The 23,873-nt window shown below is 43.8% G+C and overlaps 4 protein-coding genes across 18 annotated transcripts in view; 1 reads left to right on the top strand and 3 right to left on the bottom strand.

Annotated features, from left to right (window-relative positions):
- Positions 1–6,433, bottom strand: part of cacna2d4a (calcium channel, voltage-dependent, alpha 2/delta subunit 4a) — a 33,739-nt gene extending 27,306 nt beyond the window's left edge. For 3 of the 10 annotated variants that reach the window (XM_085901855.1, XM_085901847.1, XM_085901856.1), the window contains exons 1-16: positions 5,514–6,433; positions 5,304–5,389; positions 4,597–4,664; positions 4,385–4,508; positions 4,148–4,289; positions 3,618–3,699; positions 3,290–3,406; positions 3,134–3,193; positions 2,793–2,955; positions 2,596–2,727; positions 2,445–2,505; positions 1,669–1,819; positions 1,530–1,604; positions 767–856; positions 585–698; positions 431–509 (exon numbers count right to left, since the gene is read on the bottom strand). In XM_085901855.1, coding sequence (XP_085757981.1) covers positions 431–509; positions 585–698; positions 767–856; positions 1,530–1,604; positions 1,669–1,819; positions 2,445–2,505; positions 2,596–2,727; positions 2,793–2,955; positions 3,134–3,193; positions 3,290–3,406; positions 3,618–3,699; positions 4,148–4,289; positions 4,385–4,424 — 1,306 coding nt within the window. In that variant the 5' untranslated portion in view covers positions 4,425–4,508; positions 4,597–4,664; positions 5,304–5,389; positions 5,514–6,433. Of the gene's footprint in view, positions 1–430; positions 510–584; positions 699–766; positions 857–1,529; positions 1,605–1,668; positions 1,820–2,444; positions 2,506–2,595; positions 2,728–2,792; positions 2,956–3,133; positions 3,194–3,289; positions 3,407–3,617; positions 3,700–4,147; positions 4,665–5,303; positions 5,390–5,513 lie in introns of those variants that run through there. The other 7 variants (XM_085901848.1, XM_085901854.1, XM_085901849.1 and 4 more) reach the window with 7 other exon arrangements.
- Positions 6,434–6,436: 3 nt separating this feature from the next.
- napepld (N-acyl phosphatidylethanolamine phospholipase D) lies at positions 6,437–9,555 on the top strand. Of its 3 annotated transcripts, XM_085901858.1 has the most exons (11): positions 6,500–6,589; positions 7,088–7,254; positions 7,456–7,531; positions 7,594–7,704; positions 7,772–7,912; positions 8,003–8,227; positions 8,299–8,402; positions 8,465–8,630; positions 8,706–8,854; positions 8,921–9,035; positions 9,141–9,555. In XM_085901858.1, exons 2-11 carry the CDS (start codon positions 7,166–7,168, stop codon positions 9,270–9,272), a joined length of 1,308 nt encoding a protein of 435 aa, XP_085757984.1. In that variant the 5' UTR covers positions 6,500–6,589; positions 7,088–7,165; the 3' UTR covers positions 9,273–9,555. The 3 variants fall into 3 exon arrangements, with proteins under 3 accessions (XP_085757987.1, XP_085757984.1, XP_085757983.1); XM_085901861.1 differs by lacking the exon at positions 7,088–7,254 and having other exon boundaries at positions 6,437–6,589; XM_085901857.1 differs by lacking the exons at positions 6,500–6,589; positions 7,088–7,254 and adding an exon at positions 6,599–6,716.
- A 274-nt stretch (positions 9,556–9,829) lies between these two features.
- Positions 9,830–14,559, bottom strand: LOC147040086 (proline-rich protein 5-like). Of its 2 annotated transcripts, none has more exons than XM_085901862.1 (10): positions 14,422–14,559; positions 13,960–14,033; positions 12,916–13,056; positions 12,360–12,440; positions 11,975–12,081; positions 11,649–11,740; positions 11,189–11,329; positions 10,834–10,942; positions 10,512–10,733; positions 9,830–10,449 (listed from the first exon to the last, which is right to left on the bottom strand). In XM_085901862.1, exons 2-10 carry the CDS (start codon positions 13,983–13,985, stop codon positions 10,196–10,198), a joined length of 1,173 nt encoding a protein of 390 aa, XP_085757988.1. In that variant the 5' UTR covers positions 13,986–14,033; positions 14,422–14,559; the 3' UTR covers positions 9,830–10,195. The 2 variants fall into 2 exon arrangements, with proteins under 2 accessions (XP_085757988.1, XP_085757989.1); XM_085901863.1 differs by having other exon boundaries at positions 12,916–13,053.
- A 1,030-nt stretch (positions 14,560–15,589) lies between these two features.
- The window catches only part of wnk1b (WNK lysine deficient protein kinase 1b), a 39,000-nt gene continuing 30,716 nt past the window's right edge, over positions 15,590–23,873 (bottom strand). The window contains exons 22-37 of one of the 3 annotated variants that reach the window (XM_085902483.1): positions 23,566–23,858; positions 23,438–23,499; positions 22,919–22,975; positions 22,143–22,226; positions 22,041–22,074; positions 21,902–21,957; positions 21,531–21,815; positions 20,971–21,248; positions 20,819–20,894; positions 20,621–20,750; positions 19,887–20,090; positions 19,565–19,657; positions 18,975–19,016; positions 18,549–18,706; positions 18,398–18,454; positions 15,590–18,182 (exon numbers count right to left, since the gene is read on the bottom strand). In XM_085902483.1, coding sequence (XP_085758609.1) covers positions 17,802–18,182; positions 18,398–18,454; positions 18,549–18,706; positions 18,975–19,016; positions 19,565–19,657; positions 19,887–20,090; positions 20,621–20,750; positions 20,819–20,894; positions 20,971–21,248; positions 21,531–21,815; positions 21,902–21,957; positions 22,041–22,074; positions 22,143–22,226; positions 22,919–22,975; positions 23,438–23,499; positions 23,566–23,858 — 2,290 coding nt within the window. In that variant the 3' untranslated portion in view covers positions 15,590–17,801. The remainder of the gene's footprint in view (positions 18,183–18,397; positions 18,455–18,548; positions 18,707–18,974; positions 19,017–19,564; positions 19,658–19,886; positions 20,091–20,620; positions 20,751–20,818; positions 20,895–20,970; positions 21,249–21,530; positions 21,816–21,901; positions 21,958–22,040; positions 22,075–22,142; positions 22,227–22,918; positions 22,976–23,437; positions 23,500–23,565; positions 23,859–23,873) is intronic. The other 2 variants (XM_085902481.1, XM_085902482.1) reach the window with 2 other exon arrangements.

Here is a 23,873-nt window from a genome sequence, read left to right as displayed (position 1 = left end):
AGCATTTACATTCAAGTATCAAATTTTTAGATCCAGTCCTGTTTTGTCATCAAATTAAATGTGCTGAATAACGGAAACAATCCCAAAAAGATGAGCTGTTCTTGTCTTTTTTTCAGTGAAACACAATGACAGCAATGGGATGCCATTTTTTTTTTTTTTAGATCCCAGACACAATTGAGAGCTAAACCTAAATTCGAATAGATGCTTTCATGAAGGCAACAGAAGGGAGCACATCTGTTAGCCTGTGCTGGCCCGCTCGAGTGTTTACAGTATAAGTGTTCTGATAATCTGCTATTTAATCAGAGATTTTTCATGTACTGCCAGCCGGGAATAAAGTGATTATATTCCGCTGCGTAATCCCGTGTCATTTGCGAGAGGGCGGCAAAAGTTTTATAATACACCGCTAGGATTACTCGTTTATTTTCCTTACCCTTATTATTGCAGGCAATCCATTTGACATTTTCAGCAAATGTCATTTCCCGTCCTATGAGATAAGTGAATACTCGAACCTGGGGTGACAGCAAATCACAAATACAAGTTCAACGATATGATTTTATTCCGTGTGCTCATACGTGCGTCATTACCCGCCGTTCTGGCCAGTTGAACTCTTGAAAAACATCCTGGAAGTCTTCCATAGCGCCGTCTGTTATCAGCATGATGGCCTGGTTGCACAGGCTGCCCTGGCCTAGCGCTGCAGCCTTGATAACACACGCACACACATTTCCATCCTCAATTCAGCGTCTCAATTTATACATTCGACGCCAACCTCATTGAGGATCCTGAATGACTCCTTCATGGCATTTTTCACTTTGCCTTCTCCTTTGACGTGCAGCTCGCTGGTCAGTAACTTGAAGTGCTGCGCAGGGAACACAAAACATTGTATTGTGAGTTGTAAAAGAAAAATAAAAAAAAAATGTCGGGGAAGCGGTGACTGGAGATGCAAAGCATGTTTCTGTGCGACGGTGAAAAGGGCACAGGAGGGATTAGCGTGGCTCCCTGGCACGTTGACTAATTACAACACGGCCACTACAACAGATAATCTGGATTAAACACACCGTAAAACCCAAAATACAAGAGATTTACAAATAACAATGTTTAGTACCTACAATGATGATTCAGATTCTTTTTTAATACTTAAAATTACATTATATTACTTGTTTTGCATTTTAATTGTGTGTGTGAAATCATGTCAAAGTATATGGTGACAATGCATCCAGCCAATCACACGTCTGCCTGGCCGGTCATGTGACGTGCTTCAAATTGTCAGCGGCTCCTCGACCTCACCTGATCTCTTATGTTGTGTATATTGGTGCTAGAAAGTAGGGCATGAATCCAGCGCCTAACACACACACAAACGGTCACTCACACATGGTCAGGCTTTGCGGAATAATAAGAACAGGAGAGCAGATGAGAGGAAACAACAACGTAATGTAGGACGAGTAGAAAACAAAGAGGATAATGCCAGACAGGAACTTGTTCTAACCCTTACCATGAAGGCTAAATTCATTAATTACTTTATTCCTTCTTACCTCTCTGTTATCCAGATCGGCTTGGACCAGAATTCCCTTGAAGCACGGTTCCAAGTATCGAACGTAGTCGCTATACTGTAGTAGAAACGACTATTAAAATGATACAAAGGGTATTTTATGAAGAAAATACAAATCTTACAGCTATGATGTTGACAAAGTCATTCTCTCCCAGTGTGTCCAGTATTGTGTTGATGGTGTGCTTAGCTATGGTGAGTCGAAGCCCCTTCATGCTGCCGCTCACATCCACCACAATGACCACATCTTTCGGGGAAGTGGCCGCCTGGATGTACCTGAAAAACAAACAGGATGCCAAACACGTATTAAAAAAAATAATAAACGCAGAAATACAAACATGCAGACAAAGTTCATCCACTCATTTCCGCCCCTTATCTCTTTATTGTCATCCGGTTTAATGACAAGGTCATGTACATGAAGGAGATTTGTCCCCCAGGGCAGCTGCTACTTTCCAGATCCATAATCTGTTTGTTTGATTTACGACTTCCTGAAGGTTCAATCCGAGGAACCGGACGACGTGGACGGTGTTTCACCTCGTCTAAATCAGATTTCCAACAATGGAGATACTGTATGGGATTTGTTGATACAATGTTTTGATCTTCTATCACTAAGAATATTTTTCCATGATTGTGGTTAGCCGTGGTGTGTTTTTTTAATTCAACTTAAAACTAATTAAATGTGCTTATCCTACTGCTTATATAAAATACGCACAATTTTTGTTTTAATTTTTTTTTTTTTATGTTGGTAGCAGAATTCACATAATTTTCTTTTCAAATTATGAGAAAATTAATTGGAACGTGAAACAACTTGACAAGTAGAAACCTAGCTCAGTGCTAACTGCTAACTAGCACCCTACCAATGACCTGCGGAAAAACCATCTCAATAGGACGTTTGCCTCACCAGTTTCTATTTCTGCAATCAAAAGTGACCACCCCATTCTCGTCCGGGATCCACTGGATCCCTGGCGAATCGATAAAAAGGGCAAAGCTGTCACCAAACTTCAGGAAATTTGCTACTAGGTCAGACAAGGGACGGTAATGTTGTTCGGTACCCGGGTAGAGCCTGAAGAAGCCTGAGGAGCTTCCAAAGTACTGCCAAGTGAGGGTGGGATCCTTCTGGAAGTTGTCTATGAACACGTCATTGAGAGCCTCCGACATGTACGCGCCGTTTAGAATATCTGTATCTAGAATAACAAAAGATCGTGACCCTCGGAATTTGTGTCATTTTTGCGCTCAGGCTCACGTATACCTCTGTTGTAGACATTAGTGGGCACTTGGATGTTACTTTGCTGCGTGTTGACTGGCAGTTTGCTGAAATGTTCGTTCTTTTCCAGCGAGAATTCTCCTCCCAGGGGCAGCGGGTTGCCGTCCTCGTCCGCCATGTTGATCAGCATGGAGTTGTAGTATTCAAACTGGAAAAAAAAAAAAAAAAGGAATGCGCACTCAACAGCCAGCTCATCGGGAAGTATCACCGTATTTTTCGGACTATAAAGTGCACTTAAATAGTAAAATAAAATGAAATTTACAGTGGAATGATAATCAGGTTCACTTTAATGAATGAATGAATTCATGAATTCATCAGTTACTTACTTTGAGCGTGTCATTGTACTCGTGGTAAAGATCAGCCTCCTCGGCTGCTTCTGCCAACCTCTGTAATAAATAGAAAAAAATATTGTCACATTGTAACACCTGGCATTATTTTGTTTAAATAATCTTTTAAAAAGCACATTATGATGTTTGGTATACCTTAACAGATTTCATTTTCCTCCCAAGCATCTTCTCCATCTCCTCCGCAAACCTTTTGACCAGCTCCTCTCCGTCCACCTCCTCAATCTTCAACACTCCCTCCACGTCCTTATATTTCTTTCAACAAACAATAAATAGACGAAAAAACAGGATGAGATGAGTCGAGAGTGGCTGGCAGATGGCGAGCGCCAGGCCTGCCGGGGTTTCTAACAAGAGCCTAATTACGTACTAACACACATGAGGACCTAAATGTAAACAAAGTGATGCTTTCCTCAATCTCTGGAGTAAATTGGGACAAAAAAAAAAGTATGTTGTTCTGTTGTCTTACTTTTTGTAGCAGTTCAGATCCAGAGTATTTGGTGGAGAGGGATGCAATCTCTTTCCCGAATGACTCCGCCCACTTCTGCACACTGAATATAAAACACACACAATTTGAATGTATTGTTTTTGTGGCTAATTGATCTGAAAAGCCACAGCATTAAAGGTCATGGCCTCTCATGTGTAGGGTCCCGTTTCACCGACAGATTAAAAGAGATTATCGTCAAAGGTGACAATCCACAGTCAATTCGCCAAATTATTTGCTGCTCAATCATGGTTTTTTTTTAGGGGGGGGGGGAGATAATTCTGGCTGACAAATCCTGCGTATGATGACCAGACAGGATGCGACAGATGGTTGGGCCAATGGGGAGTCGCCACCCGCACGCTCATTTGATTCTAGAAATAAGATTCATTCATTCACATGGATTCATCTGAAATGAGTAGACCAGTTGAAGTCAATAAGCACAAGTTGATTGGAGACTCCAAAAAAAAAAATGGAGTTGGAGTCAGCCCGTTGAACTGCAAGTGCACTTTACTCACGTCTCCGGTGAGATCTTCATCTGGCTATCCACCGCCGGCCACAGCGAGCAGCACAGGATAATCCACGGGAGCATCGTCAGCCTCGTTCGCCGTGGTCCATTTCTCTGCCACTGTACAGCATCGCCCGGGTTTGTGTCCATTTCTTGTGGATTTTCAACCAGATTCTAAATATTTATTCAAACTAAGGTAAACGTCTTCGAATAAGCGAGTGAAGAAATGCTAAAATTGTCAATTGACCTTCTTTGAGAAGTCTCAAAACAACTGGGATCCAAAACATCAGTTGAGCTCAAATCCGGAGAGCCACAACAGGCACAAAAGAATCCACGGTGTGACACGGAGAGGACCGCCAGAGGTCCCAAACCTGGACAGGAGCAGGAAAAGAGCCATTCATCACATCACCGCTCCAAAAAAAGTGTTCACATGAAGGAAAACAAAATTCCATAATATACTCGATGAGGTCACATCCGACCACGAGCAGTCGCAGTAGTCCATCTTTCCAGAACTTTTGTGCTCACATCTGGAGAGGTAAAAAAAAGAAATAAATCACTGAGCAGAGAGATATGAAAACGATCCATCCGGAATGTAGTCTGGGATGGATGGGACTTCCTCACTCGCTTGCTCCTCACGACCAATTTATACAATAATCCAGGCAGGATTAAATCCCTCCCTCCCTCCCTCCTCCATCCATGCTTCTTTTTCTTCACCCCGTGTCACTCCTAACACCATTTCTCGGAACTACTGTCTTCCCTCGCTCACTTCCATTTTATTCCCTAACTTGGTGTTTGCCTGTTTAAAATGAAAATAAATGGAGGAAATGTTGACATTTTAAATTTCAATGCTGCTATGGATGAGTTCAGAGTCGTGAGAGAGGCATCATGTACGACTCTTGGAGGTTTGATACTGTACAAGCTAGACTTTAAACAAACAGCGACACTTAGTGGATTTATCCGGTACTACAATGTGAATCTCACGCACACACCAACACCAAGATTGATCAGTGTCAAACTGGTTTGACGACTTTGAGATGAATTAACGCATGAATACGTCAAGTCGTGTTCAAACATTTCACGCGTCTGCATTCATGTAGCAGAAAGTGCAGAGGTTGGATTAACAACATTTAAGAGACTGCGCAACACACACACGCTCGGAAACATACACACGAGTAGTGTCGAACAGCTGTGGAGTATTCCTCCTCCCCCACTGACCCAAATCTCTCATAATGGAGATGAACTCTTCGGACGTCTATAAAGACAAAAAGAAAAGACTTAGCAATCATATTAATAACCCCAACCAAAACGTACCCCCCCCCCCCCCCCCAAATACAGTTCTGTATGGAATGAAGATTTAATGAATGGATGATCCTCACCTAATGGAATTTTACAATAAAGCATAAAAATGCTCTATTGATATAAAGGTTGACTTTTTATTTTTACATTTCAAAAAGCAGCGGCTTGGTGGCGCACTGGTTAGCACGTCCAGTTCAACCCGTTCCAACTTACTTGCTTACCATATCAGAAGTGCGCCTTACAAAGCGGAAGTGCCCTAAATGGAATTGGAAGGGCCCCGGAGAAACCGGAAATCAACTCAATGAAACCGGAAGTGCCCTCAATTAAACCAGAAGTGCCACCCAAAAAAAAAAAAAAAAAAAAGAAAAGAAAAAAACACAAGTGTCCTAAACTAAAAATAAAAATTCCGTTCATTCTCCATGGGTCATCTGCTCAAACTGCACATTTTTCTAATTCAGACCGTTTTCAATTCATGATTGCTAACCTGTAGTTTTCATTGTTCTCCAATATTTGAGGGAGGGGGCGACGTTCACTCCCGTTCATTCTCTAGGCCTGGCATTCAACATCTGCATCCGTTTCAACTTTGCTGTCATTTGTAGCATTCCCCAAGAAGCTGTTCAGCTTCTTTGCCCTCACACGCAATTTGTACAGCAACTGTACGCCGATTAATTAACGCATGAATACGTCAAGTAGTTTTAGAAAAAAATCTTTTCATTTTTTTATACTGGTGCGTTTAACTGAGTTGCCTGACTGGTTCTTTTTTTTTTTTTTTTTTAGGGAAACAGTGCATTCCAAACAAACCAAGTCGAGTTTGCATTTGAGGCGCATAATGAATTCCTTTTAGAGTGGAGTAGAGTTCAGTATTGATTGACGATTGAATGAATTAATGATCCTTACGTAATGGAATTTGACAGTAATTATGGATCATAAAAATGCTATATCAGTGCTGAACAAGTTTGATTTTTTTATTGTCATATTTCAAAAAGCGTATTACATTCTATTGATAGCTTACCGGTTGGCAGAGTTGTCATGTGACTCAGTGACGTTCAGGTGACGTCACCGATCCGCTGTATCGACCAATGCCTTTCAGGCTTATTTACCTTCCGCCTTCACTCGACTCAAATCAAGACTTTACCGTTGAGCGACATCTTTGACGGTATTTCCTTTCTTACCTTAAAAATGAATAGAATTTGCACTGTAAACTCTGCAATCTGCACTTTAAATCGTAGTCGTACGGTTGTTTGGCTAACATTCGCTCGCTATCTGTTGCGTTCACAGTTCAGGTAAATTGTACGACGCGTGCGTTTCTGTCGTGATCTATCGAAAGGAATGCTGCCTGAGCTCATTCCTGAATTTGTTTTTGTAAGGTTTGTGCTACAAGCTGCAGATGTTGTCTTTGTAAAAAGAAAACGTTGGATGTGGTAATGAACCACGCGAATATATATATATACATATATATATATTTATAAACTTCACATTAACACGATAGCGGATGGACAGAATGACACCATGTGATTGAGCTTATAAATAAACTCAAATAGTTTTTGTTTATTGCCGAGTGTGGCAGGGTCTACGAGTTTGCTTTTGTTGTGGCTTTATTAAGACAGAATACAAGCTACGCTATACACACATTTGTTTTGGTTCTCAACCACAGGCCTCCATTGTTGTCGCAGCGTCTGCGGGAGACACACAAATATACAAGGGCTAGTGAACGCACCAGCAGTAAAAGAGGATGCCCCGCATCAAATTGAATGGACCTTCTATCCTCTCCGTCAATGTTGGGAAACATTTAAGAAATCTTTACGTCCAATTATCCTTGAAGTAAACACTTACATAGATTGGCATGGACATCCTGCTGTCCTAACATCTTGCTTAGCTTTCACTTTCATTCGTTTGAATACGCTGCACTTCACTATGATTATACCTCGCATGCAAACTACTCAACCTTTCCCTGCAGTTTAATAGGTGGAAAACTTTTCAATTACCTTGAAGTTGAGCAAAGTGATTTTGTCTCCTTGCCAGATGTGGAGGTGAGCCCATGGAAAATCCATCATCTTCAGAGAGAGGAGCTCCGGAAGAGGGAGAAGGCTCACAGGAGGTAAGAAGAAACCAACCACAGTGTCAAGCACGAAGGACGCCGTTGTTTATCTTCGTCGGCAGGATCGTGTCCGCCTGAGAGGGGCCGAGGGCGGAGGGGTGGGTCCTCATCCCGCAGCTTCGAGAGGGAGCAGCTCGTCTCGTAAAAGTTTCCGTCTGGACTACCGCCTGGAGGTCATCAATACTTCACATTATCAAAAGTACTCAGCAAATAAAATAAATGGGTTCTCTTTTGTGATAGGAGAAGGTGACAAGTTCCTGTCGAGACAAACATGGCCGCTTTACTAACCCCTGGTCTACCTGGCGGTTCCCCTCCTACACCATGCTGTGCCGCTTCTTTTTGCTCGACCAGGACCACAGCAACGTCCCGACTAATAAAGAGGTACGGGATGCCGAGTCAGCACTTCCTGTTCGTGATTTAAAAAAGAAAAAAAGAAATCCTTCCTAGTTGACGTTGCATTCATCTTCACAGGCCCTTGACAGTGAGCTTCCGGTATTGGAGCCGTATTTTGTCAGCAACCCAGACCTCTCTCCCTACGGTCCGGGACTCAGGGTCACTTGGCTTGGGCATGCCTCGGTTTTGGTGGAAATGGATGGGTTGAACATTCTGACGGATCCCATTTTCAGCCAGAGGGCGTCACGGTTCCAGTTTGTGGGTCCAAAACGATACAGAGGGCCCCCGTGTAGCGTGCAACAAGTATGTCATCTTGAAAAGTTAACTCCAAAATGCCGCAGTGAGTTTCTTTTCAATTGGACTCGGTTCTGCAGTTGCCCCGGATTGACGCTGTGCTCATCAGTCATTCCCACTACGATCACCTGGATGAAAGAACGGTGGCCAGCCTCAACGTCCGCTTCGGGGCAGAGTTACGCTGGTATGTGCGCCGTGTGTATTTTTTATTATTTTTTTTTAACTGTATCAAATTTGGTCTCACAGGTTCGTGCCCTTGGGCTTGATGGACTGGCTGACCAAGGCGGGCTGCGAGAACGTGATCGAGCTGGACTGGTGGGAGGAAAACTGCGTCCCGAGTCACGACGACGTTATCTTCGTGTGCACGCCAGCTCAGCACTGGAGCAGCCGCACGGCAGTGGACAAAGATAAGGTGCCCCCCCCCCCCCCCCCCCCACACACACACACACACTTCTTTTGACTTGACATGACCGTCCTCTATTTTCAGTCGTTATGGTCCAGCTGGACTGTTCTAGGTCCAGACCACCGCTTCTTCTTCGCCGGCGATACTGGCTACTGCTCAGTCTTTAGGGAGATAGGGCGACGTTTCGGACCTTTTGACCTGGCGGCGATCCCCATAGGAGCGTACCTGCCGAGGTCATCCCATCTCTTTTCTCGCCTCAAGCGTGTTCCGACTTGTTAAATCCGGATGTACCTTTGCAGGGACGTGATGAAAGGCCAGCACGTTGACCCGAAGGAGGCGGTTCAAATCCATATGGACCTTGGAGCCAAACACTCGCTGGCTATTCACTGGGGAACTTTTGCTCTGGCTCACGAGGTAATCTAAAACGATGGTTTCAGTGTGTTAAAGGGTTGAAGCATCATTACCAAGCAAAAGGGTCTTTGAACCAAACCTGGTCTGAAGCAACTTGTGTCCATTCAGCCCTACTTGGATCCACCACGCCTTCTCCAGGAATCTCTGAAGGAGAACTCCCTGGAACCGGAATGCTTCTTCACCTTGCAGCACGGAGAGTCTCGTCTCCTGACATCGCGCGGCCGAGACGTCTTCAGTTGATCTCCCGACTGGCATTTAGCAGTATCGAAAATAGCAAAAGAATCTTTCTGTATGAAGAAAATATTTTGTTGTAGCCTGTAAATGACTTCCCATGAAAATCTCAGCTGGGTTCAGCTTCACAGGAATCTTTTTGTCATTCCTGCTTTTACCACTTTCTCCCATCTTAAAATGAACCAGGGTGTGGCATTAATATTTACAATTTTAGTATTATGTGATTGTACTTAGACTTGAATGTTATTTTTATGCTTTAGAGGCGTATGTAAAATAAACTGCTTTAATTGTTCTCCCGTTCAGTCCGTCGTCTGAATGGAAAGCTGACATATAGAAATGACCACTAGATGGCAGTAGATTGCAGCTTTTAACTAGATTAAAGATCACAATGTAAAAAATACTTTTAATTGAACTAAAACAGCCATGTGTGGTCCTCCAAAATGCTAAATGATGGGCTACGTACAGATCGAATTAAATTAGTTTCAGTGAGGTTCATCCATAATTCAGTTCTTAAAATAAGTAACTACCTAACACATTATTCTAAATATAAAATGGTGTCCGAGGAGTAAAATCATGCTATTTATTTCCATAGTTAATTATAGCCATATATTTGATTATACATCCCCTTTCTTTTGAAATAGGACTTATTTTGGTGGCTAGTTTTCAAACCCGGAAGTTAAGACGCCCGGTTGACTGAAACCCCGCCTCCGCTGTACTCACATTCGTCAGTAGACTTGAGATGCATTCAATGACCGCTCACAAAGTAAGACATCACAAAACTACAAAAAAATAAAAAATAATGCGATGCACCAAATAGCAGTGACTGGTACTTGAGCATACTGCAAGTGGTACGTCAAGGACTTGTTTTTTTTTTTTGGGGTGAGGAATTAGCATTTTAACATGGCTAAAAGCTAAAAACTATTGATTTAGCATTATTTGGCTCTTTTTCTTAAGTCACCTGTCAGGCCACACTCTCTGTTCCCGCTGCATGTTCCATCTCCAGAATGAGCTCGTGACAAGTCCAGAAAAATGCCCTCGGGGTCAGAGTACAGAGACTCCTGAACGCAATCCGTACTCATCTCCGGACTGGATGACGAGCTAGGATCAGAGATCATGCCCTGTGCCAGAATTCCGGGAGAGTTGGACAACGGGGACCTCGGGACTTTGGTCTCCTGGCTTGAGGTACCTGTTCACAAGAATGGATTTGTACCAATTTGTGTAACCAATAATGCAGATATGTCATCCTACCTGAGTGGTCCATGCTGGACCCCGCCACAGAGGGGCTCTCCTCCACGCAGGACGTCATCTCAGACACAGAGTGACGCCGGATACCTACACCGCCTCCCACCGACGAATCCACGTCATACTCCGCCACGGGGCTCAAGATGGGAACGTTGTAGCTCTTAGAACGTACCACTGGGTTCTTAACCGCGGGGGGGTTGCCTGATTTGGACGACCCGGGATGTTTCTCTGATGAGGAAAAAGATTTATTTTATTTTTTTTCACTTAGATTTCACTAACGTCAACCACACACCTAACAGACAGAAAGAACAGTTCTGATTGGACGAACCATTTTGGGAATATAACCCGTGGGTCCCGAGGTAAGGGGAGACCACCTTCTGGATGAGACACTCCAGACGCAAATAGTCGTTTGTGACACCTTTGGATTCGTGGACACCCTGCATCGAACACACAAAATATTAGCGTGTGTTTTTTTTTTTTTTTCTTTCAAACACCAATTTCAATATCGACTTGAATTTGATGACAGTAATTGTTCAGTGCACTGTTCTGCACATTAAAACGTTGTGTTTGCTCAGGCTGACTCTGAGGTCATGGGAAGACGGCCGCGTTCACACTGAGATGACTTCCTGTGAGACCGTTCTTACGCCACAGATTGTGTTTGGCTAGTGCGTGTGTATGTTGACCTGAAGAATGAGCAGCATCTGTATGATGGAGGGCGGCACTCTAGCTCGGGGCCGCGACAGAGCTTCGTCCAGCTTCAGGTTGAGGGTGATGATATTCCGGAAGTGCAGCAGGGCCATCTGACGCACTGACGGCTCCTTTCCCTAACGACACACAAAGACAATTGGTAGAAAAAGTGTACACACCCCTATTCAAAAGCCAGGCTTTATTATGACAAGTGCTACTAGGAAAGCTAAAAAAAAAAAAAAGGAACATCTGAACTTTATCAAGGGTTAATCAGAGGCACCAGGGTGTGCACACTTATGCAAACACGTTTTATTTCATTTTCATTGATTTTTAGAGTTTATACGACACATTATGATGCAAAAAGTCTCCTTTTCCCCTAAAAACCTACACAGGGGTGTGTAGACTATTTTTAGACTGAACGAGAAATGTTCTTGTGCAGTGGTTGTGTTTCCCAACCTGCACTGGATAGAAGATGGCCTGCAGCATGGACAGGACATTGCAAAAGAAGAAATCCCAAGTGTCAGCCAGAGAGTCCAACAATTTCTGACCTGCGTCGACCGATAAAAATCGTCAGTGAAGCGATCACTTCCTGTCAAAGCGCTTCAAAGAAACTTCACACATTTGCATTAACTTGAGATCAGCCAGTTGAGTCAATTATTAAAAAGTCCGACTGCTCCTCCGTGATGATAATGTTTGGCAATAAATTAAGTTAATCAAAAACTAAAGTCAATGACTTACTTTGGAAGTGTATACTGAAGGAAATGGAGGAGTTCATGTCGTACCTTCATAAAAGCGAATCTTGTCTCGCAGTATGACCATGCCTTTAGTAAGCAGCTGATTCTGAAGGTACTCTGTGAAGAAGGAGCCCAGCTCGGTCTTCAGAAGCTGCCTTGAAAAGTGCACAAACATACACACACACACACAAAATATTATGGGCATTTTCACATATGTGTGTGTGTATGTGTGTGTCTGTGTGCATTGAGTTAATCGGTACTAAGAAAGGCTGCGCTGTTTGAACAGCGGCAGCAGGAGGTTCAGGAAATGACGAGCTCAAAAAGTCACAGCGACGACTAAGTGCTCATCACTGACGACGCTGTGGTGGTGTGAAACGGTGTACACACACACACACACACACACACACACACACACAAAAAAAAAACAGCACACCTGACGCCTTCGTTCAGAGTGAAGAGCTCATTTTCACCTAAGTCTTTCTTCTGGAATACTGAGATGACTGCGTTGTGGATACTGAGGAGACAAAATGGACAATAGTTTATCTCAGGGGGACCGTGAAGCAATTATTATTATTTTTTTTTTAACAAACCCCAGAAATTAAGCCAAAAAATTGCTGAAGATGTTCCTGATGGAAGATGAGTGGGAATGTGGAAAGATGTTCCCAGGAAAAAAAAAAAAAAACAAGAAAATACTCAGGAGAAGAAAATCTCTGGCTGGTACCTAGGGGCGGGCAGTGCCCCCATGGCCCCTCTATTACATCCGTCAGTGGTAGTCGACTATCTTAGGTCATAAATGCTGGAGTGGTATAAAAAGAGAAAATGGAGTGACGAACAAAAAACCCAGAGGAGACGAAGAGTGGACAGATTCTGTGCTTCTTTTCATATCCCGAACAATGGCGGCTCACAAAACAGCTTTTTCTTTGCGATGGGCTCCAGGCAAGCGAGGCGAAATTTATAAAAAGTGTTCAGAGCAGATCACCACTTCTGACCTATTCCAGGTGGCGTTGGCTCCCGCTCTCCTCTGCTGGGTCCCTTTGTCCCTGCTTCCTTCATCCACCGGCTTGGCCTGCGAGAGGTCTGTCAAGCTGGAGGACGAACCGCTGGCCAGCTTCAACCTGTTGTGGAGACTCCTCGAAATCCAGAGAGGAGGAAAAATACACACAAAAAAAAAGATAGGTATGGCCAAGTATTTAAAAGGAGACACTTATCTTTTCTCCGTGCACTCAGGATGCAACAACAAGGCGCTCTAAAGCAGCCAGATTAACAAAATGCAATTGACATGGTGCTCATGTTTTTCTGTATAGTAAGGGGCTCTTAAAAATAATAATAATAATAAATCAGGGAAACAAAAATGCAAAAAAAATCTACTTTACTTTCTAAAAATGTGTTTATTAAAACATGCTGAAGATCACCACTTTCCCTTTAACAGATGGTCGCGGTCGGCGGCCATGTGAGCTTTTGTGCGGAGCCCGACAAAGGAAGCCTTTGAGGTTCAAGTGCAGCCAAGATGCAGGGAAGAATTTCAAAATAACACAGAAGTCCTCTTTCCACCGTTCTGTCTATGCGGTGCTGAATGATAACACGCAAACCCAGATTGTGAAAGTTAAGACAAATTTACGACATGAGCTCCAACTTGTTGGAACCCCGATTCAATTGAGGGGATTTGTTTGGTCTAATTAGTAAAGAAAGAAGGATGATGGGGGGATTTTTGTCATGAATAAAAGCTCCAATGAGGTCATTCAGGAATGCGTGTGTACAAACAAAGACAAAGCGAGAAGGTCCAACTGGAATCGAGCGTGAGAATTTGACATGGTTTGATCAGTTTAGTTTGAAACAATGAAACCATGAAAAATGCAATTTTCTATTCAAATTGCACACGAAGGCTGGAATTCTGTTTGTTTGATTGTTGAAATGTAGAATATCAGATGTGGAATGGTTGTAATTGTCAAGAAATATCAGTCAATGACAAATAGACAGTTTCCCGGGCAGGTGACGTTAGGACTTGCGCGAAAAAACTTCAACATAGTTCTTACCTTCTTAACGAGCCCTCACGTTCCATGTTTAGGTTTGTTGCGTCTCAGTGATGACACGGATGAGCAGGCAGCATCTAAAAACACAAATCCAAATGATGTGAGCAAACAGTAAAATGTGTTGATTGGTCGGAACTTAAAATGGCCGACACAGGTAGAATGACACATGCAAATGGTCAATAAATTAGGTACACAATGATGAGCCAAAAAGTCATGAAATAATTTATATATAGTTTTTTGTTTTCCTATAGAATACTCATTAAATGCGTTGCGTGATTACCAGGGGTAAAGAAAACACCACAATAAGAATTCATTTTACATGGCTAAATAATCAAAGAATTAAATGCCAAATTATTAAAGTCGTGCCAATAAGTGCATTCATAAAAGCTAAGCATGAACATCACCTGCTCGTTGAATTAAATAGAATTCTCACGAGCTATGGAAACATTCTTTAAACACACTTACTTTTTCAGAAGTCTCCACTTCTTAATTAATATATTGTTTTTAAGCTCCACAAATCATGTTGAATTGCTTAAAAAGTTACGGGGCATCGCGAAAAGGTTCTTTCCATCAAAAAAGTACACCAGTCAACGTGAGCGCGTGCGTAACACAGAGGAGGGCGGGGCTAGTGTGCGCGTACACGAGCGAGAGGAAGCCGGAAGACAGAGTGGTTGCCGTGGAAACGTTTTGTGGGCGCGATTTCCATTGAATGGGTGAGTTCAATGATGCTTTAAAATAGAGGAAAATAAATAAATGAAAGCAGAATGGAAGTGTGGAATGCAGATATATGATAACTGAGTGCGCAATCTAGTAGCAGCAAAGTCTGCCATTCAAGGCTAAATTGAGAGTCTAAAGTGCACGGAATCATAAAACAACCGCACCCGCTTGGTTTCAGTGGTTTCCCCCATGATATGGCCTGTATGTGCTTAAGTAGTCGTAAAAAAAGCGGAGCTGAACACAAACACTGCAAATGTACGCAAAACAATCACTTAAGAGCATGCGGGTCACTGAAGGACACTTACTCACCATTTGTTGTGTCCACTTCACGGTCTCCTAAAAATTGCACGACCCTCACATAAAGCCTGTCTGAATGAATCAAATCAATTTATTGAATTGTATATATTGGAATGGCTTGGTCGGGCTATTAACTGATATAGAACCTGAAAAGAAACACAATACAAATAATAATAATAATAATAATAATTTTTTAGATTTGTACCTGAGGTCATAACTAACATTCTCATCTCTTTTCAATAGATTTTGTCGATCTATAAACCTCTTTCTTTATTTTGATGACCACTAAATAATAGGGATTACTGTTTTGCTGCTCTCGTGTGGACAAGGGAGGTACTGCAACCACGACGATGAATTAGACTAGTGTGCTGCTCTCGTGTGGACAATAAAAGTACTGCAACTACGACGATGAATTAAATCAGTGTCGCTGATATAATATTTCAAAGTCACGTCATTTGCATGAAATAAATAATTCTGTGAAATTGTAAATTACTGATTTAGCTAGGAGGAAATGAAACCAAAGCATACTGCTGTTTTTCAACGTGTTCTGAAGATCCATCCACCGTGACCTAAAATGAAAAGAGAACAGCAACCCAACAAAACGTTGACATTTCAACCATTTTTATTAATTAAGTCTTTACAAATAAAGTAACAAATGTCATTGTATTTGTTTTAATATGAAGCTTGAACACTCTATTTAGTGCAAAACATACCGTTAAAGGCTGCTGATGACTCCCCGTGTTAAATTTTCACATCCAACCTTTTTTTTTTTTTTTTTCCCATCAAATAGAGAGAAAATAAACCACTGAGTTAGGTGCTGCTACACACAAAAAAACAGCAGATAAAACAAGTGAAGATTGTTTTTTTTTTTGTTTTTGTTTGTTTTAACTCGACATCAGACATTGGGAATATCATAATTTGTGCTCGAGACTAAACAGACACAGCTGGAGAAAAGGAATTGATCAATTCTACGGCAAAAAAAAAAAAAGTGAGTCCTGCAATGGCATAGCAATAGAATCTGCTACCTAAATACAAGCTAAAAGCTAATGCTACACCTCTGATGAAATCCGATTCACCCCACTTAAATGCAGGAACATTCACAATACGAACCAGCCTTTCACAGTAAAAGTCATCCAGTACAACTTCACAGTAAAGTCAACCTGTTGCTATTCAACACTGCAGCTTCAGCTTGGGGCGGAGTTAAAAAATAGGATCAAAATGGTCTTGTCCGTTTGTGGCCTTGGGGGGCCGACAGTGCGTGCAAAAAGTCTACACACCCTTTATGGAGTGTCTGATGGGTCAAGATAAATCACAAAATCCTTTATGAGAGTGGAAAAGTGGAAAAAGTGCTTGCAAAATTGTGCACACCCTCTTAAAAGAGAGCCGTTGCTGTGTACGGAATAATGAACAGTTGAAATGCCTAAAAAGTTTGTAAAAATAAAAAAATTAAGACCAGGCAACTAAAATAGATGCAACTTATTTTTGGTTAACAAAGGCAGGTGAGTTTGAGGTTGATTCTAAGCACAGCCACGTCCCTGTTGCACAAGGGTGTGCACACTTGTGCAACTACATTTTTTTCATTTCTTACTTCTAAATTGAGTTTTACACATTCATAACAAAAACTATTTTTAAATGTTTACTCGATCTTGCTATATCTTTTTAATACCACAAAAATACTAGCATTAGAACAGGGGTGTGTAGACTTTCTATAACCACTGTAGGTTGCCCTTGCCCAGAAATTAAGGGGTTAACTAAAAAACAGGGCATCACGTTTTGTATTACTGACTGTCTGGTTGTCGAAATGTTGCATTCATTCATTCATAATTTGTCATTTGGTGATTTTTAAATGAAAGGCAACATCTACTCAAGTGGCGTGACGTCCTTCCTAAACTCGGACAAATGGCAGCACTCTCGCGTGGTCCTTGTGCGCTCTCCAGTGTTTGGAGGGGGGAGGGGGGCGGAGCAAGGCACTGGAAAACAAATTCCGTTTCTTTTATACATTCACATTCATCTAACAGGGCAATTGGGGAGAGTTTAAAGTGTCGTATATAAGTACTGTGGAAGAAACAAACAAAACAAAAAAATGTAGCTAGCATCCATATTTGAAATTATTTGCAGGTCAAAATGGCGGCTGAATTGTTGTCGGTTAAGGCATTTGGTTTTTTTTTGAAGTTGAGAAAAATGGACACTCCCCCAATTTGTTCTGACTCCTAACAAACAATAACAATCACAGTGTTGTTTTTACACATCACACGAAAATGTGTGCGTAGAACAGGTCCGCCCAACAGAGGCATATTTGTATTATTATTTTTTTTTAAATAGAACAATTACTATTAACAACGACATTCAAGAGGAGAAATAATCATCTCGAAAAAAGCCAACGGCGAGGCGTAGCCACGCAACACAAAATCCACCCGAATGGAATCTTGACCCAAAAAAAAAAAAAATACTATACAAATGTTCTGAAGGTCACTTTTTTTTTTTTTTGTCAGCCAACGTTTCTCGTTTCCAACGTTTCTCGATTTATTGCTTTGATTCGAGAGGGAGGGGGGGGGGGGGGGGCTACCAACTGTGTTCCTATTTGCATCCTTGTGAATGCTAAGACGGCCTCCTCCACTTTATACACAACATTGCACATGTTAGCATGTTAGCTAGAAGAGCTACAAGCAAAGACTCTGGAGCAAAATGGAGGTGGCTCTTCCGTGTTGTTGTGCTCTCTCCAAGTTTCACTCAAGTGCACCCGTTCAAACCTCTTTGGCAAACTTCCTCTTTTTCCAATCATGGAGTCCGTCCGGTCTGGTCGGCGTTCTGACGAGGACCTCCGCTAACCACTACGTGGTCCTCATGTTGGGCCCTCCTGGGTTGCTGACCGACTTGTGCATGAACGTGTGCATGGGCCCCTGACTGATCTGGCCGCCAGTCGAGGCGGCGTAAGGGCCGAGCGGCTGAGAAGCGCTGACCAGCCGGGGTCCGCCGTGGGCGGGCCCGGACCACTGCGCGGCGTAGGCCGGGGCGGGCACGTATGGGATGAAGTGCGGTGACGGGTGAGGGTGGGGCGGCGTCGGGGAGGTCGGGGGCTGGCACAGCGAGCCCTTGCGGGGGGCCGGAGAGGTAGTCGGGTTGGAGGGGAGGTGGGCGGAAGTGGCGGTGCTGCTCGGGCACAGGTGGCTCGGGGCGGAAAACTTCCTGCCTAAATTAGCGGACTGGATCACCTAAAGACGTCGAGATCATCAAATAGAATTATTTCAAAGTATCGGTACTTGTAATATTAGCTTGAATAGTTCTAATAATGCAGACTGTGATGCTATTTGCTATAGCACGTCTATGGTGTTTTGCATTAAGTGTTAGCATTAAGCTAGCAGGAAATTCTATCATTATTATTTGGTTGTTTTTTTTTTTTTTTCACAAGGGGTCAAGTGTGTCCTACCTCGTAGCTGTGTCCTTGTGCTGGTGCCTGCTGTAACTGTTTGCTGCTCTTCTTCCCCTGGAATACAAAATAAAATCATGGCTTCAAATGCATTATAACACCATTTTATGCTTTCTTGGGAGAATCAACAACAACAACAAAAAAAAAAGACCTGTGAGAGGTCTCTGGCCCAATTGTCCACCAATTTATGGAGATCATCAGTGAACGTCCCTTTGCGCTGGTGAGGGGTTGACATGTTGAGACACTGGGAGCCCCCCTGGCTTTGAGACAGGGGGCCGGTACCACTCACTGCATTGGTGCTATTGGTCCCTGTGACCCCCACAAAAAAAATAGTGAGACATCACGATAGATTATCTTTAAAAACAAAATGACACAAAATGAAAAAAATGCAGCATGGAATTCTGGGTTATGTATTCCAAATGGGAAGAGAATGAGGCCACATTTAAGGTGAACTGGTGGGTGCATGCATGAAGTCAATTCTCACGCCGGCTGACATGACGGAATGAAACGCAAGCGTGAGGATGGATGGAAAGCGAAAGAGAAGCGCGGGAAAAGAAACAAGAAGAGAGATAGTTACTACAAAGCTGGTTGCAGGGGCAGACTTTTTTCACCATCTTCCCTGCACGGCACCCAGAAAGCAAGAATGGGAGGATTGGAGGAGAGTTTACAGTTCATCAAAGACATGATTATTCTTTTGTTGACAGAAAAACTCTTTCTGGGTAAGATAATGGTCAGTAAATTCGAACACAATTTTCAGTTCAAATAGGGGGGAAAAAAACTAGTGATGAGAAAATGAAGCTTCAAAATTGCTTCATGTAGTTTTGCCTCCTCGAGATGGCACTGTTGGCTTAAAAGAAGTTAAATAAATGGCAAGTCAATACGCTTTCCGCTCAATGTTAAACCATCAAAAGGAGACCAAAACTACAACAACTGGTTCATGAAGCAAATTTGAAGCCTCCCCACAAAAAAAAAAAAAAAAAAGAAATTGTCCAGTACGGACTTTCAAATGCATTCCAAAACATGTAATGCTATAATTGTAACGTCAATTTGTGTGGTCCTAAACATCGACATCATAAGGTGATTTTTCGAACGTGATGATTGTACACGAAGGCAAAAAAAAAAGAGGAGAGACATGTAGGAAGGCAGAGAAATGAAAGCGGTACACACAAAGAGCCAAGCAGGGCGTACTCAGAAAACGCGTCCTCCTGCCGCCAGGCTTCAAGGCCAAACGCTCGGAACCCCAGTTGAACTTTACGCAGCCTGAGTTGAGGAGATGAAGACGGGCCGGGTGAGGGGGGAAGAAAGAGTGCAACAAAAAAGAGAAATGGGACAGAGAAGACATTGGAGTTATTGCAAAGAGAGAGAGAGAGAGAGAACTCACAGGAAAGGGAAAGGTGAGCGGCGTGTTCGAGTGAGTCGCGACACACAAGCGTGCTGTTTGTTTGCGAGGCCAAGATGGCGACCGCCGACGTTCTTCCCTCGAGCCTACCTGGGGTGGCAGCGCACAAACTGGGGATAGAGGGCGCCGCCGAGCTGGTGTAGGCCGAACACAAGATGTCGCTGGAGGGAGCCGCTTTGAGTTGCCGCTCGCTGCTAAAGTCGCCGCCGCCGGGCTCCGCTAAACCTCCCGCCGCTAACTGAGCTAGCTGGGCGGGGCATGACGCCAGGATGCTCTGGTCCGCCAGAGTGCTGCCTGGAAACGACGGAGGGCGGCGGGGAGGCAGGGTGAGCGGCACGAGGGGGGTGGGGGGAGTGCGCACACACAGACAGCAGGTGTCCAAAACACACACGCAGACACACACGCAGGAAAACAGACAGGGGGGGGGCAGTCAGAAATATTCAAGCTTGGAGCCTGGAGGCAGCAGCGCCCACCCGCGGAAACCAAGCGGACACACGGAAACACATAACGGTACATCACGTTAAAAGCTTGCAATGACTGAAGATACGCTGGCAAAAAAAAAAAAAAAAATACAGTGGATATAAAAAGTCTACACACCCCTGTTGAACAAATGAAGAATCTATTCCAAAAGCATTCCTGAACAGCTGAACTTGAAATGTGTGCTGATATTTAACATAAAATGCGATTTCTACAGCAGGACCGCAGCCACATTCAATTTATGTGAGAGGGTGTGCACACTTACGCAACCACAAAAAGTGTTAAAATGATTGAGCTTGTCATTTGAACAAGGGTGTGACCCACTCTTTAATAGTAGTGAAGCCCACCTGGCTGAAGTGGACTTTTGCTGCCGTGCGAGGAACTGGTTCTGGACGATTTTGTGGATTTGCTCTTGGTGGGTCGCCTCCGTCTACCGGCCAAGGCGATGACCGGAGGAAGAACGGTGGGTGGAGGAACCTACGCCCAAGACATTGCTCGATCTAGAAGCTTTTTGCTAAACTACGCAATTCATTTGTGTCACTTACTTTTCCAAGCCGGGTGAATAAACCGTCAATTTCTTCCTTCTGCCGAGAGTGGAGGGCCTGAATCTCGCTCAAGTGTCTGGTGGAATATAAAAAAAAAAAACACACGATGAGTTATCAGTCTCCACAGAAAAAACGTTTTGCCGCCGCCTCACTTTTCTCGGAGACGATTGATTTCCTTCTTGAAGTCCTCGTCCTCGTCTTCCGAGTCGTTGTCGCTACTCATGTAGGAGTTGTTGAAGGAATTGCCGCTGTTCACACTTGCTATGGAAACTTTGCGGGTAGCGTCTGGACTCGGGAGGCGGTTGGGCTTGGCTGGTCCGTTCGCCGCCGCCTGGGCAGCGGGGGGCGGATTCGGCCCGGGCTCGGTGCTCTGCTCTTGGGCTCGACTGACGGCGAATCTGCCTACTTTAGCCTCAGATTTGGTAGTGACCTGTATTAAAATATTGACATGTACATTTTTAAGTTGGATGTGTGTTGAGGTCCTTTTTCTGCCCGCTAGGTGGCATTAGTGTTTCACGAGGAACTCATTCCTAGTCGGGCATACGTCCTACCCACTCTCAAAGGAGTGTCCCGTAGCAAGCTAGCTGTAGCAACCTAGCTCGATGCTGACGCTAACTAGCACTGCTGTTTTGATTTCATTCATTCTTCTCTATATCGTATGACATTTAATGCATTTTAATGACACGCGGGAACCCAGAAGAAAGTTTTCTACCTGAAAGCGTCCGATGGTCGTGGGAGGCGAGAGGCACGGGGAGGTCAGAGGTGAAGGGCGTTGGGACCCGCCCATCATTTTTCTGGGGAGTCCATCCACCACATCTCCTGATGCTCCTCCCACTTTGAGCGAGGAGCCCTTGTGCAGCGTGTTCTCCGGGCTGGAGAGACTGGAAGAGGACGACGACGACGAGGGAGTGCTGGAGGAGGATGAAGAGGAACTGGTGGAGGAGGATTCCGTGCAGGTCGGGCGCTGCTTCGGAGGCTCTTCAGTGGACAGCGACACCTTCGCAGAGATGGGGGAAAATGAAAAAAATAAGAGCGAGGAACCAGGAAGTGGGACAACCAAATTTTTTTTCTAGACGTTTAAACCTGAAATCTCCCGAGTTTGATTCCACTTTGAGGAACAGCGGCAGAGGCGTCTTCCTCTGGAGATAAAGAGTTAAACAACACGTACAATCATGAAATATCAATCATATCAGACCTGCAAAGATCAAGTTGCTATACATACTTGGTTGTCCCACCAGAGGAGCGATCTGGGAAGCCTGAAATAAACATGGAGGACACAAATTATGAAAAGTGTGTCTATAAAATGTGGAACACGTGTGTGTACCTGAGCGGGTGTGCTAATCGGAACATTTTCGGGGCTAAGGGCTCGTCTCAGCTGAGCATCCAGATCCTCCAGAGGCTGCTGGGACTGTAGAAAACACAATGAGAGAATTTGTTTTGTTTGTAGACGACCATTTTGAATTCAATTCGAACATCGATATGAATCTAAGAGTGAGATTTTTCTTAACTCATTCACTGCCATTGACGTCAAATATTTATTTTAACTGGGGTGGTAGTGGATGGTGTAATTAGCATTACATTTTTTGTTGTTGTTGTACATTTGCATTCAATTCCGTAAAAACACAGAAGTACATCGACGATAAACTCAAATTTTCTCCAAACGTAAATCATTCAAAGCGCAGTCAAATTGAACTGCATTCAAGTCATTTGAATCCAAGCAGACACGTTTCGCTTGCGGGAGTTTCGTAAGAGGCAGCGAGTGAATGTCAGTGACTCCCACATTTTTATTGAGCGCGCTTCTGGCACTTAAAGGGAAATTTATTTTTAGACAGACAGCGGCCGTCACAGACGCAACAAAACAGTCTAGGGAATAAAAGTCCATCCATTGCGTCTCTGGTAGTTTGTCAGCGAGTGGCCTCTTTTGCACTAAATCTGTCAGTTTGAAACGACTTCATTGCTCAGTGATTATTACTCAGCATCCCCCATGCAGCAATCATCATAAAACATTCAACGTTAGTAAAAGCAATAAGACATGATGGAGACAAATAGCACTCTTAGATAGCAGCAAAAAAAAAAAAAAAAAAAAAAAGAAAACAACACCTGAGTGAGACATGGTCCAGGGAGGAACGGCGGGAGTTCTGAAGAAGGAGAACTGGTCTAATCCCGGATTGGAAAGCGGGAGAGATGAGATTTGAAGACGGGGGGGAAAAAAAAGTCAGTGAACTTGCATGCAGAAGGAGTTGTGAGGAAACGTGTTAATACATGGTGAGCATTTCCTTTAAATGTTAATTGGCAGGGTTACCGACATTTTTTTAGTCATATTCGAGAAGTGGTGGAGGTTTAGTGTCAAATTGATCATGAAATAAAGACAACTAAATGTGAAATAAAAACAACCAAAAGGCTTCAGCTAACAAGGTCATTTAGCTTAATGCTAACATACAGTGCAAAACGCTATAGAGTGGCTAATGAATAGCATTGTGCGACTGTTCTATAACGACGATATATATACGAACGCAAACGCATGCCATGAAATAATACTCGCATGTATATATTCTTTATCCTCGGTGAAGAACGACGAATATTATTTAGAAAATTCGAAAGCGGTTCAAAGGTACTCACCGGGACCCTAGATAAGGGTGTTTTGGATGGAGTGGTCTGGCCAAAGGTGGCGGCAGAGTTCGCTGGAGGAAATCGTAAATATCATATCAGTGAATGAGACATTTGAGGACGCCATTAAACAGTCGTACCTGCAGGTGCAGGAGTGGAGCTAGGTGTGCTGGGCCCCTGAACGGGGGTGGGGGGGCCCAGCGCCAGGGTGGTGGGGGGCTGAGGAGTATTGGCCGTCTGGCCGGAGCCGATAGAAGTGGCGGGAGTGCCCAACGGGGAGGAGGTTCCGCCCGCTGAGGTGGCGTCGGCCTGCGGCGAGTCCCCCTGAGGGGAAACCGCCCCTCCGCCGAGGTCCATGAAGAGCGAGCGTAGTTTCTTCTCTAGAGCTTGAATATCATCTGGCTTGCTTTGGCACTCCGTGGAGGCGTCACACCTAGGAGGGGGAATA

The sequence above is a fragment of the Syngnathus leptorhynchus genome, chromosome 21 (assembly GCF_054491065.1).
Source record: "Syngnathus leptorhynchus isolate UIUO chromosome 21, UIUO_Slep, whole genome shotgun sequence".
NCBI lineage: Eukaryota > Metazoa > Chordata > Actinopteri > Syngnathiformes > Syngnathidae > Syngnathus > Syngnathus leptorhynchus.
The sequence above is the reverse complement of the archived record's forward strand: the minus strand, read 5'-3'. Positions and strand labels throughout refer to the sequence as shown.

Bases quoted from the DNA above. Each gene is read 5' to 3' on its own strand.
- napepld (XM_085901857.1), top strand. From the start codon at position 6,613: ATGAATAGAATTTGCACTGTAAACTCTGCAATCTGCACTTTAAATCGT. The intron at 7,913-8,002 runs GTACGGGATGCC...TCATCTTCACAG, and splicing joins ACGTCCCGACTAATAAAGAG to GCCCTTGACAGTGAGCTTCC. The intron at 8,631-8,705 runs GTGCCCCCCCCC...CTCTATTTTCAG, and splicing joins CGGCAGTGGACAAAGATAAG to TCGTTATGGTCCAGCTGGAC.
- LOC147040086 (XM_085901862.1), bottom strand. From the start codon at position 13,985: ATGGAACGTGAGGGCTCGTTAAGAAG. The intron at 12,441-12,915 runs GTCAGAAGTGGT...TTGTCTCCTCAG, and splicing joins GCCAACGCCACCTGGAATAG to TATCCACAACGCAGTCATCT. The intron at 10,450-10,511 runs GTAGGATGACAT...TCTTGTGAACAG, and splicing joins GTCCAGCATGGACCACTCAG to GTACCTCAAGCCAGGAGACC.